This window comes from Cryptomeria japonica, chromosome 11 (assembly GCF_030272615.1).
Source record: "Cryptomeria japonica chromosome 11, Sugi_1.0, whole genome shotgun sequence".
In the NCBI taxonomy this organism is placed as follows: Eukaryota; Viridiplantae; Streptophyta; class Pinopsida; order Cupressales; family Cupressaceae; genus Cryptomeria; species Cryptomeria japonica.
Genome location: NC_081415.1, coordinates 578,391,826 through 578,404,707, shown reverse-complemented (window position 1 = coordinate 578,404,707; position 12,882 = coordinate 578,391,826). Strand labels below are relative to the sequence as shown.

Below are 12,882 nucleotides of genomic sequence, written 5' to 3'. Positions count from 1 at the left end.
GAAATCTCACAGAAAACGGTGCACAAAGAGTAATCTTGGCTTCTTGCTTCACAGACATATTCTTACACCATTTCTTGATTTATCCAGATTCACATAACTGCACGTCACTTTGACAGATTGACATAAATGGCAACATTTTCTTTATGTTTTCACATTCTTTTTGATTTAACTGTTGTCTTCTCTTCTGGAATAACCTCATCACTTTCTACGGTTTGGGCTGCAGATGATGTTGTTGTTGATGATGATGGTTGATTAAGCCAGGGGTAATGAATGGCTTGCTGAGAAGGATGCACACTGAAAAACTGTTGTTGCTCAGATGATGATTCTGCCCACTCACAACAAGATTTGGATTGCCTCCTTGTAAAATTGGGGAAGAGGGTCCCCTTATTTGTAATTGGTTGTTCATGGGAAGAGAAGGTCCACTTATTCCTGAATTGTTAACAAGAGATGCTCCTCCTCCTATTTCTGGATTGTTGTTCATTTGGTAAGGAAGAGATGGATATGTCTCCCTCATTTGATGATTAGGGTGAGATGGGTATCTCTCCCTCATTTGATAATTGATATGATCTTGTTGTTGCTGGTTCAAACATGATGTGGGTAAAGATGGTCCAACTCCTGAAATTCCTCCACCTACATTCTGGTCTGAATATGTTGAGAGTGAAGATGAACAGCCAGCTTGAGCCCATGTCTGGACTTGTGATGGACTAAATAGCTCAACATGTGTCTGCACTCCTCCTGGGATGGATGCATAGATTTGAGCTGCTAAATGTTGATTGCTACAAGTGAAAAGAAGCTTTAGAAGATTTTTAAACTAAAAAAATTATGAGCTAGATTTTTAAGTAACTAGCAACTTCCATATTACTTACTTCATCATCCAAGAACTGCTTGCACGTTTCTGTTCCGCAAGAGCCTTTGCAATTTCATGCTCCTCATTCTTTATCTCTGCAGTTACAAATTATAATAGGATCTTTCTACTCTTAATCAGTTGACCATAAAATTCAATCACTGACAAGAAAAGCCAAATTAATGTAATCTACAGATACACGGAAAATTTCATTGCTTACCATCACGATGGCTCCTCATATGACATCCAAGAGCCTGTAATTTAGAAAATTTCCTGTTACAAAATCTACAACTGTAAGTTTCAGGAGGCCTCCCCTTAGGTGAATTATCTTTATTGCTACCAACTGAATCCAAATCTCCATCCATCTTCATCTTCAAACTTTTCTGGGACTCGAACACTATTACCCAAAACAAACTGTGTGTAAAATCATCGAGCAATTTAACCACACATTCCTTGTCCTCTGGATCAGCCCGTGCTATACTTTCAGGGTTCTAATCTCACGATCAAGATTATTTCTCTATAATCTATCTTTGCTCCTTGTTATCTTGAGGGCCACATATATGTTGAGTTCGGAGTCACAGTGGAGAAAGCGCCTCTATCCTCCATGAATATAATTTGTAAAGCCCTCTTCTCTGTTTCTCCTGTCCATTCCCTTCATTTTTTGTTCTGCAAATGGGCGTGCTTGTGTAAATGATACAAGATCTCTTCACTTATCTCTGCCCATAAACAAGAATTGGCTATGTCAGAACCCCAGAATTCTTCCGACAAACACATTATATTTCCAGTTAGTTAAACCAAACTTTACCGTTGTGGACTTGCTATAGTTTCTTTTTTTTCAAAATTCAAGATCAAACCCAATGGCGATTTGATGCAAGACTCGGTTAGTTATACTTTCAAATATGACAAGGCAGGGAGCTTGAAGTTAATGGTAGACTCATGGGTTACAGATTGGGAGAATTCAATGGTTTTATTTATTCTACAGTTCATTCACTATCCAGATAAGTATGAATTACTTGTTATTTTCTTAAATGCAAATAAAAGTTATTCTTAAGACAAAAATGATATGTCTAAATATAAATTGCTTTTATAACAAATCAAACAACTCATATATCTATTCTAAAATCTTTAATGTTGTGGAAAAACTAGTTTTGTAGTAGATACAATGGTCAAGTGCCACCTCCCTTTATTATTTTTGGGAGGATAATTCTATCGAATGAAACTTTATTTTTATCTTATAATGAATCTTGTTATAATAATGTTGAGTATGGAGAAGGAATCCATCCTATTATTAGAGGCACTTCTATTATACACTAATGATAGTGTGCATCTTAAGGTCTTATTGACAACTTCTATTTGACTATATTTTTGTCGGTGAAAGATTTTTCTTTTCTTTATCTTAGTGTCCATCATGATTCATAATGTCAAAAAAATAAGGGCTGAAAATTACATATGTAGGAAGCCGAAGTGCACCACTACATTATTTTAAAATATTGTAAATGATTATTCTCCTATATGTAGTACTTTTACAAATAGTTTAAATCCACAATTTAATAAACTTGTCAACTATTATAATATGTAATCATGCTCATTTCTACTTCAAACCTCCTACAAAATTAAAAAAAAAAAACTTTCTCATGGTTTTGTGTGGATAGGAAAGTGCGTTTACTTTCTTTTTTTCCTTGTTTTCAATTCGCTAACTTACTCGACTTAATTTATAAATTTTAAAAAATATTGGTACCTTGTTGTTGCATTGGGCCAAAACACATTCCTATGTAACAATGAGCCATAATTTTATATATGCTAAAGTGACATGTCACTTTGAAGGCATGTACCCCCCTCATTATGAGAAGGTTTTTATTCCTTTGGCGCACTCAATTTTCCTACTTTATGGGTAAATCATATTGAAGATGGAAAACTTCTTATTGTTATATTTACGTATGATGGAATTTCTTCATATATATTCCTAATGTAGTTATCATGTGCATATTCCTCATTGAAACCCTCCTTTTTGAATTTCTCCAAATGATTTTCTAATACCTCATTTTTTATATTAGGATATGAAAGAACAATAATTATGTCACCATTTTTTTGTAATACAATCATGACATACACATTTCATCTCATTCTCACACATATGATATTTTTGATATTAAACAACATCCTAAATAAAGCACATGATGACACTAGACCAAGGGAATGGTGGCACAAGGTCAACAAAATCAAATAGAATCACATGAGAAGAAGGCTTAGAAAACCATTATGGGATAAAACTAGCACAATGAATGATGAAAGAGAAAAGGTGTATTCATGACTAAAGTTAGAGTGCTCAACTCTCATCATTAACATTATAAAGGACACTGATGGAAATAGCTAAAGAATAACATATAGTCAACTTTCCCACATCTAATGCTACAAGAAAATCTCAAGGAATGGATTTAAAATATCTTATTGAGCAATTCATGAGTGATTAGTCAAAGGGGAGACCTGAAATTTCACTTAGGTCTCATTAGAGACTAACCAAACACACTCAAGAGCACAAGAACAACACTATTCCATCCATAATATAAAAAAAAATGCAAGGAGGTGGGAAGGAATGCTAGACCATAAGGTACACAACTATCCAAGACCAAAAAATTGCAAAATATAGCGGCAACTACTTCATATTTTGTAAATGTTTTCAATTTTCTATTCAATGAGCAAGATGTATAATGTTATTGTATCTTTCATGTAATTGTCAATTCACTATATAATAAATTTGATTATTATATTGTATGTTGCAGATGGAGAGAGAGCATTAATAAATTTCGATGATCTTCCAACATTCACTGATTTGTATATATATGCATGCAAGCAAAGGGGATCAAGTAATACCTTGACCGGTCATGTCTATTAGATATGACCGATCAAGATATTACTTAATCGTGCCTCTTCAAACCATAATCCTAGTTAACCGATACCAATCGATGTGTAGTATTTAATAAATACAACCGATACTAATCGATGTTCTGTGCATTATGATTTATAACCGATGTTAATTGGTATTTAAGCATTGGTTAAGAACCCGATATTAATCAGGATTTGTTTGCAAGGTTATATATATATATATATATATATCAAGAAATACGATCACAGCAAGATCGTATATGTAAATATCAACATAAGTTTAAATGATCATGCATACGATCATCATTATTGGTATAAGAAAAACCAAAAATAAGATATAGAAGAGTAATTATAATAATCATCAGACAAAGGAATGATAAATGAAGTCTTATCATAGTCTATCGATGAGATAGATGATTGAATGAGAGACTTCATTTATCTCTCATTCAATCATTTATCTTATTGAGGCTATCATGTATCAACACTCCCTTTAGCTAGGGAAGATAAATGAAAGACAACATATCTAGCATCACATTTCTCATGATGGTCTGTATTACTTATATAGTCTTATAATCTTACTCTCTAGGGGATCATATCACCTAGACATGTGACATGAAGTATCATCAATCATATGATACAATAAATCACATCACCTAAGCACATGACATGAAGTATCACCTAAACACGTGATACAAAATTTCATCACATCAACTTGTGATGACAAGATATCACCTAAGAACATGATATTAGTATTGCAAAGTAAGCAATAATAAGGATAAATACATAAGAGTAATTAAATCTAAATTGTGGTATGTGCATTGACATTTCCAAATGTCTCCACCACAACATAATCATGGCACATCCATGATACACCAGGAATCACACATGATATCTGGTTTGATCACTATAAGATCATCATCTTATAATGTCTACATACAAGTGTTCATTATCTGAGAGATCGTCACCTCTTAAAAATGTACACAGGGGGTGGAGCCCATAAAAGTCATATCACGACAAAGAAGTTTACCCATTAAACATCTTAATAAGTATAGGAGTACAAAGAAAATTAAATTTCAATCATACCAAGACCTTTTCTGAAGTGGTTTGGTAAGAATATATGTTGTCTGATCTCTTGTACAAATGTATTCCAATTGGATCACATTCCTATCTACCATGTCTCGCACATAATGATATGGAATCTCAATATGTTTGGATATGTCATGAAACACTAGATTCACTGAAAGTTTTATTATACAACTTTGGTTGTCGCAATGAATAACTATAAGTTTCATTGGTTCACCGAATAACACCACAAGCAACTTCCTAAGTCATACTGCCTCTCGAGCAACCATGGAGGCTGCAATGTATTCAACCTCAGTGGAACTCTGTGCTACCGATGACTGTTTTCTACTAATCCAGGATACCATGGTTGAACCTAAACTGAAACAACATCCTGAGGTGCTTTTCCTATCAATTACACTTCTAGCCCAATCTGAATCTGTGAATCCGTGTAAATCTAGTTCAACACTCTCATATTTGAGACCAAGTTTTAGGGTACCTTGTACATATCTCATGATATGTTTTACTACTACCAGGTGTATCTCCTTTGGTTCACACATAAACTGACTCAAGGCATTAACAACATAACAGATATCTGGTCTCGTATTTACCAGATACATCAGGGACACAATCATTTTCCTATATAGAGTAGGATCTAAGGGTTGTGATTCTGCTACTGCTTCCTTAAGTTTATGAAGGTTTGTTTCCAATGGAGAGGTCATGGGTCTACAGTTTAGCATTCTAAATCTCTTCAAAATGTCCAAGGTATACTTACCCTGATTTGGTATAATGTCATCAGAATTTTGCCATACTTCCAAACCTAGGAAGTAATGATGGAGTCCCAAGTCCTTCATGTCAAATTCTTTAGCAAGGTCTTTCTTACACTAATCTATGAAGTGATATTTTCCTGTGATTAACAAATCATCAACATATAAAATCAATATCAACATATCACCTTGTCTTGCTTATAGTAGAGATTTGGATCTACATCATTCTTTGAGAAGCTTAGCACTGAGAGATAAGTGTCAATTCTTTCATACCAAGCCTTGGGAGCCTATTTAAGCCCATAAAGAGCTTTCTTGAGTTTACATACATGAGAGTCTACATCATGAATCTCAAACCGTTCAGGTTGCTCTAGATATACTTCTTGTGCAATCTCTCCATTAAGAAATGATGTCTTTACATCCATCTGATGTACTTTCCATCCTTTTGTTGCTACAATGGCTAAGACCACTCTTACTAAGGTATATCTAGCTACAGGTGCAAAGGTTTCTTCATAGTCAATTCCTTCGTTTTGTGAGAACCCTCTAGCTACAAATCTAGCCTTTTGTTTCTAAATGCTGCCATCTGCACCATGTTTGATCTTTAAGAGCCATTTGGAGTAGACAACAGATTTCCAGCTGGCCTAGGAACAATCTCCCAAACATCATTTTTCATAATGGACTGGTATTGCTCAGACATGGCATTCTTCCATACTTGATGTTTAAGTGCATCTGATACATTAGTAGGTTCATCTTTTGAAAGATCATTCATGAGGGCAACATAGTTGGTAAATTTGTTAGGCCTTTTGCTTTCTCTAAAGGTTCCTAAAGGGGCAACATACTTCTGAGCTTCTTCTACATTTTGGTGGCCCATAGTGGTCTTTTCTTGAGATTTTCTCTAGGTGGGTTTTGTATTTCACCTTCATTTTCCTCAAGATTCTCTGTCTGAAGCTCAAGGGTGGGATCTTCATCTATGCTAGGGGTAGGAACATGGATTTCAGGTTGCATGGAACTTTGGGCTCTTTTGAAGGCTAAGTCTTCCTCAAAAATTACATTCCTACTAAGTTCAATATGTCTTTGACCAGGTATATAGATTCTATAAGCCTTGGAGATTTCACTATACCCAACAAGTATTCCCCTTTTCCCAGAAGGCTCTAGTTTTGATGTTTTCTCCTTAGGTACATGAAAATACACAGGGCACCCAAATATCCTAAGATGGCTGATATCTGGCTTTACTTTACTAAAAGATTCCTCAGGAGTTTTATCTTCAAGATGAGAGTGAGGACATCTATTTTGTATATACACAGCAGTGCTGGTTGCTTTTGCCCAAAGATTGGCATTGAGGTTCTAATCTAGGATCATAGCTTTGGTAGTTTCTACAATTGTCCTATTTTTCCTCTCAACTACCCCATTTTGTTGAGGATTATAAGGTATAGTAAGCTCCCTCTTAATCCCAGCATTTTTACAAAAATCTTTAAACAAATCTGAGGTGTATTCTCCCCCATTGTTAGTTCTTAAGGTTTTAACTTTATTTCCTAAGGAGTTTTCTATTAATGATTTAAATTCTTTAAACCTATTAAGGATCTCTTCTGATTCTTTACATTTCAGAAAGTAGATCCAAGTTTTCGTAGAGTAGTCATCAACAAATATTACATAATACAAGAATCCCCCTAAAGAGGATACATACATAGGTGGGTATGTGCACCAAGTTGTGATACCAAAAGGGGGTCTTAAGATGTCACTTTTTTTCTGAAATCAGCAAAGTCTGAACTTCAACGATAAATTGAAGATAGTTACACTCCAAATTTGAAGATGCAAAAAGAATAAGAGTCAAAGTGCTTCGAGTCTACTTTCTAAACTACTAATTTTTTTTTTGAAAATGGTGAAGATTAAGGGCTTCAAAAAGGGGGGCCACAAAAAGTGGTCTTGTTTTTATGCAAAAAACATAACATAGCGTCTGTTGTGGCACCCCTAAAACATTAACTTTTTTTTTGAATTTTTAAAATCGCTTCGGTGATAAATTAGCTAACATGTTGTAGTTTATGCCAAATTTTTCAGCTAATTTTTTAATGAGTATATGATTTTTTACTAATTTTTGAAGTGGACATATCTTGAAAAATAGAAATTTGAGTGTGCTCCCCACTAAAATCATTGAAAACTAATCAAAAATCAATTTTTTTTTTTTAAAAATTGTGTAGAATGAAGTCTAGTTTCTAAAAATGTAATTTTTTTCAAAATCTGATGAACGTGTAAAAATCTATACCCAAAATAGTGCATGTTGGTTTTTGACAAAAAATGGACACACTGACTCTTCTTACCTCTCCTCGAGCTCTTCATTCTTATAGATACATACTCTTCTTTGTCCCTCCCCTCTCTAGCTCTCACAGTTCCCTTATTCTCCTATCCCTTAAGCTATCTCCCTCTTCATCCTTACACCCATCTAATTCCCTCTCTCACCTCTTTCAATCAATTTCTTCCTCACTCCCTCCTCTCCCTAGGTCCTAAGGGGTCATAGGACACCATATGACCCCTAACAACACCTAAGGGGTCATATGGTGTCCTAAGGGGTCACAGGACACCAGATGACCTCTTAAGTTACCATAGGACCCATAACAACACCATATTATGTCCTAAGTGGTCATAGGACACCATATGACCCCTTAGGACACCATACAACCCATAACAACACCATATGGTGTCTTAATGGGTCATAGGACACCATATGACCCCTTAGGTGTCGTTAGGGGTCATATTGTGTCCTAAGGGGTTATATGGTGTCCTATGACCCCTTAGGACACCATATGACCCCTTAGTACACCATATGGTGTCAGTATGGTTCGTATAGTGTCCTATGACCCCTTAGGACACCATATGAGCCCCTAGTACACCATATGGGGTCAGTATAGTCTTATGGTGTGTGATGATCCCTTAGGACACCATATGACCCCTTAGGACACCATACGACCCATAATGACAACATAAGGTGTTCTAAGGGATCATATGGTGTCTTAAGGGGTCATATGGTGTCTTAAGGGGTCATAGCACACCATATGACCCGTTAAGACACAATATGATCCCTAATGACACCTAAGAAATCATATGGTATCCTATGACCTCATAGGACACCATATGACCCCTTAGGACACCATACGACCCACAACAACACCATATTGTGTCCTAAGGGGTCATAGGACACCATATGACCCCTTACGATACCATGTGCCCCTTAGAACACCATATACTGTCATTATGGGTCATATGGTGTCTTAAGGGGTCATATGTTGTCCTAACGGGTCATATAGTGTTCTATGACCCTTTAGGATACCATATAATGTGTTGTTAGGGTTCACATTGTGTCCTAAGGGGTCATATCATGTCCTATGACCCCTTATGACACTATATGACCGCTTAGGACACCATATGGTGTCATTATGGGTCATATAGTGTCCTAAGGGGTCATACAGTGTCTTAAGGGGTCATAACACACCATATGACCCATTAAGACATAATATGATACCTAACAATGCCTAAGGGGTCATATGGTGTCCTATGGCCCCATAGGACACCATATGACCCCTTAGGAAACCATACGACCCATAACGACACCATATTGTGTCCTAAGGGGTCATATGGTGTCCTAAGGGGTCATAGGACACCATATGACCCCTTACGACACCATGTGACCCCTTAGATCACCATATAGTGTTGTTGTGGGTCATATGGTGTCCTAAGGGGTCATATGGTGTCCTAACAGGTCATATAGTGTCCTATTACCCCTCAAGATACCATATAACTCCTTACGTGTCGTTAGGGTTCACATTGTGTCCTAAGGGGTCATATCGTGTCGTAAGGGGTCAGAGGACACCATATAATCCCTTAGGACACCATATGACCAATAACAACCTCATATGGTTTAGCATATTGTGTTATAGGGTCTATTGTTATTGTATAGGGTCAAGGATTTAGCATATTTGGTCATACGATCTAGGGTATTTGTTATAGGTTTGAAATGGTTTAATTTTTATGGTTGTGGCTATCAAACTATAGGGTATAGAGTATAGATTATAGGGTATAGAGTAGAAATTTATCAAATGTTAAAAAATTTCAATGGAAGTCATTTGGCAAGCGCCATATTTGGTGCTAGCCAAATGAGCTGCACTAGAAAACGGTTATAGGGTATAGAGTTGAAATATATCAAAGGTTAAAAAATTTCAATGGAAGTCATTTGGCTAGCTGCACTAAAAAATGGTTATATGGGACCCTTGACCTATGATCCAAGCCCACATTCTCTCAGTTTGTCTTCTTTCTGCGCATGATTAGACAAAAAAATGTTTTTTGCATGGTGCTGACATTTTATGCAAGGTTATTTTATACATTCCATTAGCTCTACACCACCTTTTTTTTTCATTTGGCAATGTCAAAGAGGAAGAACATGGTTTTTTTTATCAAATTTGAATAATTGAGGTAATATTTTCTTGTTTTTAGAATTCAAATACTTATTAAGTGTTATTGTGTTTAAAAGTTAGAATAAAAGTGTGAGTCAAAATTGATTATAATCCTATTAGATTTACATTAGATTTAACAATGCATTTGAAGGAAGTTGCATAAGAAAATTATTTATTTAGTGGTTTAAAACAAAATTTGCAATTTCATACATCCTTTTTAAGATCTTATGAAATAATTTAGAAAAGGAATACATGAAATAATTTCAATTTCATATATCCATTTTAACATATGCATAATTAGGACAGTCATAGATGCACTAGGAATGTCCTAACATAATTAGGACAGTCGTAGATCCATTAGGACTGCCCCTTACGCCTCTTGAAATCTCTTTATGAATTCACTTTGTTCTCTTTTATGTTCATATACATGTAGAAATCATCATCATGCCAAGGAAACGACCAAAAAATGTAACGCCGGAAGAGCGTGAAGCTAGGAATGCAAAGAGAAGGAATGAAGAAACTTTGTGAACAAAGGAAATTGAATACCATAGAAGAAGAGGTTCCAATTGAAGAGGAACATGAAGTATCCATCCAATCTAAGAGAGACAAAATTGGCCACACAAAGGCAAAGGATGCAAAACCTTTGTGCAATGAGATAATTGAATCCTGAGGTTGAGAGCATGTCTACCACAATTCAAGTTGGAGGCACCCCATCTCTTACATATCAAGTTGAAGGCCCACCATCTCTTATTGGCACACTGTTGGTGTCTACAACATCTCATATTGAATGCACTCCCTCTATGACATTTGGCATTGCAAGTACTTCATGACTAACATCAAGTATTGGAGCTACACCATCTTGTACACCTCAATTTCAAGGTATGTCATCATTTTCATATCCGGTTGAAGGTATGCCACCTATCCCTAATGTTGTTGACATTCCTAATCTTGAGGTAACTCAAAGTTTGAGAACACCTCCTAGAGTTTTGCATAGAAAGCCTAAGTATTTGATTGATATTGATGCTAATGTTTTGAAACCAATGGTTGACAAGATTCCAAAGCGTACTTGTCAAAGACATGCTAACCTGATATGGAAAATATTTTTTGTGCCTTTAAATGAGACATGAAGATGTCAACTATTTGTTGAAATGATGAGAAATCTGAAATTTAGGCCCATAATGAAGATTCTTGGGCTAAGAACATCGATTGAATCAAGCGACAAATCTATTGTGAAGAATCTGATGAATGCATATGATATTGTTGGTTCTAACTCATGCACAAAAGATAGTAATGCCACATGACGTGTCATTACATCAATAATTGTAAGAACTCAAACTAAGAAAGCTCACCTCCTTAGAAAGATAAGTAAACAATTGAATATAAGTAGACAAACTCTAATGAGAGCTATGGGAAGGTGACAAAGAGTGGATGATCCATATAACAATGAGTTATGGGCTTTTTCTAGTAGATTACCATGGAAAGATAAAGCAATTGTTGAAGCCTTGAGATCCCTAATTGAATATTTTTGGAAGAATAACACAAGAGTCTCTCCAAATCGAAGAGATGTTGTAAGGAGGATTGGTAGTAAAATCCATGATCCACATCTAAAATATTTTTTTGGATATGACTCAAACACGATTTTTTGCCAAGTTTCAATGTATGTATCCTCAAATTAAAATTAGTCAAAGATTCTTTGAAATGGTATAAATCCTTTTTATTTCAAAATAAATCACGCACGCACAACTTGTTGTTATAGAGTATATATTGAATTTTCTAACCATTATGATGTTTATCAATACATATGTATAGATTTGCATGCTAACAATGTTTTGCAGGAATGCAACATAAATGGTCCACTGACATCTTCAAGGGAATTCATATCTAGAATCTTATGTGAAAGAGTAGATGGTCAAGTATATTACAATAAGTGTTTCTTGGATGGCACATGTGTTGATCGTGGTGGATTGCGACATTTACAAATTTGTCAACATATGGATATTGGACAAGAAATTGGTAATGGATTAGTAGAATTTGGAAAATATAAGATAGTGGCCTACATGCTAAAAGATGGAAAAGAAGCAAAAAGGTGTGAATTGGTTAGTGAGAAGATTCTTGTGTATCAGTTTATGGGCATCTTTCATGAGAATATAGTGTATGAGTATGCAAGGCATAACCATTGAGCTCATTAGTTGGACTCACAATTTCAGTTATGCAAGGACACATTTCCACTTCATACAATCATTTCAATTGTTGACTTTGCAGAGAACTGCACACTACAACCGCAAAACGAGGTGCAATCACAATATTACAACTCCACACAAGTTGCTACATTTGTGCATATAGAATTCATTCATGCACATGATAGTATGGAAGAGGATAAGAAGATATTGAGGGACTATCATTTTTACATCAGTGATGATCACTCACACTCTACAGATTTTGTACAAAGTTGTTTTCATATATTCTACCATGATTTGGCTAGTCGAGGCATATCATTCCATCAACATATCATATGGTTAGATAATTGTGCATCGCAATTTAAAAACTCTCAGATTTTTATTGGTTGAGTAGGATGCATAAATTGACTGTTATTCAACATATGTGGAATTTCTCTGAGGCTAGGCATGGAAAAGGGGAGCATGACGATGCAGGAGCATGTATTAAAAGAGCTTTAGCATGAGAAGAGTTAAAGTACAAAGGGAATGCAAACTTGAAAGATGCAAAATTAATTATTCAGTGGTGCAATGGTATAATTGGTCCAAGTAATCAAGGTAAGTCTTCAGTTCGTAGATTTTTTTGGTTGGTAGATGATACTAACATTGCAAAATTAGAAGATTGTTGTACATTGATAGGATTGAGTGAGCTACACTCTTTTAAAAGCTCTAATGCA

At 35.5% G+C, this 12,882-nt stretch overlaps 1 protein-coding gene across 1 annotated transcript; it reads right to left on the bottom strand.

The window, feature by feature from the left end:
• Positions 1-205: 205 nt before the first annotated feature.
• Positions 206-1,725, bottom strand: LOC131860350 (uncharacterized). The gene is made up of 3 exons (XM_059214746.1): positions 1,065-1,725; positions 867-942; positions 206-776 (listed from the first exon to the last, which is right to left on the bottom strand). The coding sequence occupies exons 1-3, from the start codon at positions 1,213-1,215 to the stop codon at positions 206-208; spliced, it is 798 nt and encodes a 265-aa protein (XP_059070729.1). The 5' UTR covers positions 1,216-1,725.
• Between the last annotated feature and the right edge of the window lie 11,157 nt (positions 1,726-12,882).

Bases quoted from the DNA above. Each gene is read 5' to 3' on its own strand.
- LOC131860350 (XM_059214746.1), bottom strand. From the start codon at position 1,215: ATGAAGATGGATGGAGATTTGGATTCAGTTGGTAGCAATAAAGATAAT. The intron at 943-1,064 runs GTAAGCAATGAA...TTGTAACTGCAG, and splicing joins TATGAGGAGCCATCGTGATG to AGATAAAGAATGAGGAGCAT. The intron at 777-866 runs GTAAGTAATATG...TTTCACTTGTAG, and splicing joins AGCAGTTCTTGGATGATGAA to CAATCAACATTTAGCAGCTC.